General features: G+C 39.5%; 1 protein-coding gene across 2 annotated transcripts in view; it reads left to right on the forward strand.

Moving 5' to 3' along the window:
• Nucleotides 1–6460, forward strand: part of trappc11 (trafficking protein particle complex subunit 11) — a 40636-nt gene that overhangs the window by 23789 nt on the left and 10387 nt on the right. For both annotated transcript variants that reach the window (XM_015020935.1, XM_015020936.1), the window contains exons 17-23: nt 1559–1691; nt 2062–2192; nt 2864–2989; nt 3085–3278; nt 3356–3504; nt 4269–4390; nt 4503–4622. In XM_015020935.1, the coding sequence (XP_014876421.1) occupies nt 1559–1691; nt 2062–2192; nt 2864–2989; nt 3085–3278; nt 3356–3504; nt 4269–4390; nt 4503–4622 (975 nt within the window). The remainder of the gene's footprint in view (nt 1–1558; nt 1692–2061; nt 2193–2863; nt 2990–3084; nt 3279–3355; nt 3505–4268; nt 4391–4502; nt 4623–6460) is intronic.

Below are 6460 nucleotides of genomic sequence, written 5' to 3' on the forward strand. Positions count from 1 at the left end.
CGTCCATGCTCCTCCAGCATAATGCAATAGATCGTCTGGCCTGAAGAAGTCCATAGTCTATCAATTTAGTTTTAGTCTGCCTTTGGTTTCCATAGCTTAAATCATCCATCATTTTTCCCTGGGGTGAACCTTTCATTACCCTAGATAGGGGTAAATTGCGATAGTTCTGAACAGTCACCCATATGTTTGTGTGCTGAATGCCAAATTATAGTTGTATTTTTTAAGAAAGGGTTCTTTGTGGGGTTTTTTAAGTGCCTTTATATCCGAAGAGTACAAGAAGGTGTTTAAAGGTAAATCTGGAACAGATTGCTGTTCATTGTCTACCCAGGCTGGAGGTGCCATCGGGGAAAAGTAATGTGTAGCTGATGTTAGTTGGGTGGCCATATAGTACCATCTGAGGTTAGGGACTTGAAGTCCACCTCTTTCATAAGGCAAATAGAGTAGTTTTAAACGCAGCCTTGCCTTTCTATTACACCAAATAAATTGATTAAATAGTTTGTCCATACTGTCATAAAATGAGTCTGTCAGTGGCAATGGAATTGTTTGAAAATAGTATAAAAATTTGGGCAATATTGACATTTTTAATACATTTATTCGGCCTATCTTAGATATGGGTAAATTTGACCATCGATTTAGCATTCCTGTAACTTTTTCCACAAGGGGATTATAGTTTGCTGTGTTTATTTTATTGAGGGATGGGGTGATCTTAATGACTAAATATGTAAACCTTTTTGTATTTGTTTTAAATGGGGTAGCCACAATAGGACTTATTCTTTCTTCTTCATTAAGAAATATTAACTCTGATTTAGAATTATTAATTTTGTACCCTGAAAATTCACCAAACTCTTTTATTAGATTTAACAAATTGGGAATACTGGCCTTCAAATTACTTAAGAAAAATATGTCATCTGCAAACAGAGAAATGAGGTGTTCTCTTCCTCCAATTCTAATGCCTGATATTCCTGTATTTGCTCTAACAGCCATGGCTAGAGGTTCTATTGCCAATACAAAACGCGGTGGTGAGAGGGGGCAACCCTGTCTAGTTGATCGTTGTAAATTAAAAGGTTTGGACATGTTATTATTGGTTAAAACTTGTGCAGTCGGGCCAGTATATAGTAATCGTATCCATTTTAGAAAGGTTTCACCTAGTCCATATTTTGGGAGAACTTCAAACAGGTAATTCCACTCTATTCTATCAAACACTTAACGAGCGTCCAATGATATCATCGCTGTGTCCTTACAATTAGCAACACTGATTTAATGTTGTTAAAGGGTTAATAGTTGTGATGACTTCTTGAAGGCAGAGTTTCAGAAAGAGCAGCAATTCTTAAAGAGACAGAGGCCCAATTTCAAGGTGTTAAATCAGGAAGTAAAATTTATTTTCAGTCTTACTTGATATACATAATACTTTTATTTTATTTATTTTTAATTGAAAGTAACAGTTACTTTATTTTGCTATAAAATGGCACTATATGCTAGGAAAACATAAACACTGCCCCTTTAAAATAACTTAGTCAACAATGCACCAGGTGTTCATATTGTGTCCTCCTGTTTGCAGAACGACGTTCCAGAGGCTGAGTCTGAATGTGATCAATCTTCAGTCGGTGCTGCCAGGTCACTGTGGACCGACCGCATGGCTTTGTCTGGATCCAATGAGCTGATGGTGGAAATGCAGGACTACATCCCATTCAGTTAGTGAACACACACAGCTGTTTATTTCCAGCAGCTGCTTAAAATTAAACAGGGATGTTACAGCTACTTGTCTTCAAAGCCAAACCTAAACTTGTTGGGAACTTCAGAATTTAAATTTTTTAAATGAGAGGCAACGGACCAAAAACTCTAGTCCAGTTTTATCATAGAACCTGAAACAATAAGTACAACAGTGGAGCTTGTTGGAATTAAAAGGAAAAAGACCAGTAGGTTTCAGTTTGGTTCAGAAGGGACAACCCTAGTTTTAAGAGTTATGAATATGTTTGAGCCACTCTAAAAGTCTGTTTCTCTATAAGCAACATACAAGGAAGCTCAGTATTTCACGTGTTAATTTTCTTTCTCTCACATCAGTCCAATGCAAAGCCCGGTTCCAGTCACCCTGCTTCCATGTGGACCAGCCCATCCAGTTGCAGGTGTTCCTCAGAGCTGACTGTCCTCACCCTGTGTCATTCAGCAAGCTTACCGTCAGCCTCAGCAACCAGGTGCCCTCCACACTCTGAAGAAAGCTCATTTTGGTTATTTAAGTTAAGAAATGTATACTGTATAGTCACTGTACTCCACACTGAGCTCTGAGAATAGAATAGAAACAGCCTTTTATTGTTCCACACGGGGGAAATTTAGGTGTAACACACAAATGTTTGTATGTTCACACAAATTACCATTATATACAACTCTTAAGAGACCACTTAAAGTAATCAGTTTCTCTGATTTTCTTTTTATAGATATATGTTTGAGTAAAATGAACATTGTTGTTTTATTCTATGAACTACTGACAACATGTCTCCGGAATTACAAGCAAAAATGTAGTATTTATTTGCAGAAAATGAGACATGGTCAACATAACAAAAAAGATGCAGTGCTTTCAGAGCTCAAATAATGCAAAGAAAACAAGTTCATGTTCATTTAGAAACAACAACACTAATGTTTCAACTCAGGAAGAGTTCAGAAATCAGTATTTGGTGAAATAACCAGGAGGTTTGTAATGGGCTTCAGTGCAGTGGGCTCTTTGTTTTTTTATAAAACTGTATATTACAATATTTAATGATTAACTTTAAAGTTCACCCCTACTTTAAATGTAACACTTTACCTGAATACAAACAGAGTGAGACTTCCTACTGATGCAAACAGTTAGTCAGTCTGGTTTCATCCACAGGAATACAACCAGTGGTGTGTGGTGGAATCGTCAGTTCAGGATAGCATGATGCTGTTACCAAGGAAACCCAGATGCTACAACTTCAGCTTTGTGGCTAAAACTGAAGATGTGGGTAAGAAAGTAGAGGTAAGCCGATGCTTGTACGTATGCGTGTGTATTATGCGTGTGTCTGACAGAGAGGGAAGCTGTAGCAGGAGCCGTGACTGATTGTGTGTGTGCAGATGATGGGTATAGAGATGATGCTAGGCAGCAACAGTGGCCGCTGTGTGTTCCTGAGCTGGAGAGGCGCCGGCGGAGACGCTGCCTCCACCCAGGAGGCCCTGCAGGCCAGCAGGTCGTCACGGCGATGGGGGCGGGGCAACGAGGCACGCCAGGAATTAGACTGGGACAGCTTGACGATGCAGCACAGCACCATGTAATGTCCTGACCTCGGTTTGCTGCAGCACAGTGAGCTGGCTGTTAGCTGACCTGCTGCTGTCTGCTTGTGTCCAGGATCATCTCCAGAGTTCCCAGGATCTGTGTCCAGCTCAGCCACCAGCCTCCTGCACTCACCAACGAGATGTTCTGCATCAGCCTCACCGTCCAATCACAGGAGAACGTCGTGGCGAAGGATGTCAAACTCACTGCCGGTCTCAAACCAGGTTCACTCGTTTATCCTCCATATTTAGTTGTTTGTTTTAAATATCTGAAGTACTGTAAAAATGTATCCACAGTTTTCTCTCCATGCGGTTGTTGTTTATTTTTAAGCAGTTATGAGGCACTGCTCTAGTTACTCAACAGGTTGTTGCTAGGTAACCAAAGAGTGAGCAAGTTAGTTGATGCCACCAACCTAGCTTAACTTGCTGCAAGAGGTTGAGCAGCTAAAGACTTTTCTCTGCATACATCCCCAGAATGCAGTGCGGTTCTGGTTATTAGTTTGGTGAAAATTCAGATTTATTATATGTTGATACTGATCACTTGTCTATTGTGATACATATTTCTAATGACTTATTGTCCAGTCATGTTCAATATGTTAGAAAATGCTTTCTGATGAGGCTCATTGTCAGATTAAAAGCACCTTTTTAAAAATAGTAACCTTTAAGCAGGTATTAAAGATAATTTTCATTAAGTCCGCATTTCTGTTTTTAGAAATAGTTTTTTTATTGGTCTGATTCTAATTTTAAATATGTTTCATTAAATATTAACAGAAAATCATAAATAAAAATAAACGCTGGAAAACATCCATCTGTGTATTTAATCTACATAATGTCTTACATAATGATAAAGTTTCTAAAATAAATATACTTTTCAGTAATATTCTACTTCATTAAATGGATCAGTCAAAGATCATATTCATAACATATTTTGACATCATAAAACAACATTCTATGACTGTGTGAGAATGAGCTTCATTCTGTGTTTTCAGGCCAGGAGGCTGGTTTAGGACATACCACCCATGTGACCCTAGACGGGTCCAGTGTGTCTGACGATAACGCGCCTGCTCTGCTCACCGATGTGCCTCTGGGAGATCTGAAACCAGGAGAGAAGGTACACACACACACACACACACACACACACACACACACACACACACACACACACACACCAAAGGCTTCACAGCTTCTCTCTTCCGGTAACTGTATCTTATGTTTGGCTCTAGCTGGAGAAGTGTGTGTACATGAGGTGTGTGTCGACCGGACCGAGGATCTTCTTGTTCCATGTGGCCTACAGCATCGATACTGCCGTGGAAGGACTACATATTGTGTGCAAATGTCATAAGGTAGAGAGCTTCCTCTGTTCTGCAGTTCAGCATAGGAGAGCATTATTTATGTATTTCAGTAGTTTGATTCAGAATGGGGAATTTACATGGACTCATTGTACCCAGAGGGAAATATTTCATGCTTTTTTTCTGTCGATTATGAAAACTCAGCATTCAGTTTCTTAGGAATTTAAAATCTCTTTAGAGCAATGAGGAGAAGTAACTTACTTTCTGAGAAACTTGAAGCTCTGACTCCAGCTTCTGTCCACAACATGTTTCCTCAGCAGCTTTTTCTACCACACTTTTTCCTTCCACTCGAGTTTACATAAATATGCACTCAGACAGCTCTCTGTAAACAGCCAGCTGTGTTGGCAGGGAGGATTTTTGACTGTCGGTTTTCCTAAGAGGTTCTTAAACGTTTCCATGCCACGGCTCCCAAACAGCTTCAGCTTCTGGCTGGGACCCTGCTCTGATAACCCACAGACAATGTTGCACAATATTTTTATTCACTGTTCAATAATTATTACTTTGGTTTAGCATAAATGAGCAAAACAGCTTGATAAATTTGACTGGCAGTCAATCAGAAAGATTACCACAGCAAATAACTTTTTTATCAAATTATACCTATAATTTTAAGTATAACTGAAAAACAGATTAGATTTTATAAGTAAAAGGAAATTATGATTAAAAGTTTATTGAATTCTTTTTTTTTTTTTTTTTTGTTTTTTCCCTTTTTTTTCTCACCAGTTTTTTGGGGGCCTCCTAGCGCCTCATAGAGGCCCCCACTTTGAAAATTACTGGTGTAGACCAGTAATACCATACCATACCAACTTTATTTATAGAGCACTTTAAAACAACCACAGCTGATACAAAGTGCTGTACATCAAACACAACATTAAAAAAAAACATAAAACAAAAACATACAATTTAAAACTAGATCCCGCTAGAGTTGAAAGCCAAGTAAAATAGCTGTGTTTTAAGACGAGCTTTAAAAGTGGACAGTGAAGGGGCCTCTCTGACCTGCAAAGGCAAGTCGTTCCATAATTTTGGGCCCATGACAGAGAAAGCCCTGTCCCCTCTGAGCTTCCTTCTTGATCTCGGTACCTCCAAAAGCAGCTGATCTGCGGACCTGAGAGACCGATAAGGTATGTATGGGTGAAGAAGCTCAGAGAGGTAAGCCGGGGCAAGATTATGTAGTGATTTAAAAACAAACATAAGAATTTTAAAATGAATCCTAAAATATACAGGCAGCCAGTGAAGTGAGGTCACGTGTTCCCTCTTTCGAGTTCCTGTCAACAGTCGTGCAGCAGCATTCTGTACCAGCTGCAGACATGAGAGCAGCGACTGACTGACTCCCAGATAAAGTGCGTTATAGTAATCCAATCGAGTTGAAATAAAAGCATGGATCACTGTTTCAAAATGCTGCCTGGAAAGAAAAGATTTCACTGACGCCAATCGCCTTAAATGATAAAAGCTGGACTTAACCACGGCTCTGATTTGGCTGTCCAATTTAAAATCACTGTCCACCTTAAAACCAAGATCTGTAATAACAGGTTTAAAATATACCTCCAAAGGTCCCAGGTCAACAGAGGAGGACTCACAGGAGCCACTGGGTCCAAACACCATCACCTCTGTTTTGTTTTCATTAAAATTTAAAAAGTTCAAGGCCAACCAAGCTTTAATATCACCTAGACATGCCAGGAGATGTTTGATAGAATGTACATCCTTTTGCTTCAGAGGCAAATAAATCTGACAATCATCAGCGTAACAATGAAACGAAATCCCATGTTTCCTGAGGACAGAACCCAGAGGCAGTAAATAAAGAGAGAAAAGCAGTGGGCCCAGAATTGAGCCCTGCG

Source organism: Poecilia latipinna, unplaced genomic scaffold (genome assembly GCF_001443285.1).
Source record: "Poecilia latipinna isolate Pla-1442-1.1 unplaced genomic scaffold, P_latipinna-1.0 Scaffold2689, whole genome shotgun sequence".
Classification (NCBI taxonomy): Eukaryota; Metazoa; Chordata; class Actinopteri; order Cyprinodontiformes; family Poeciliidae; genus Poecilia; species Poecilia latipinna.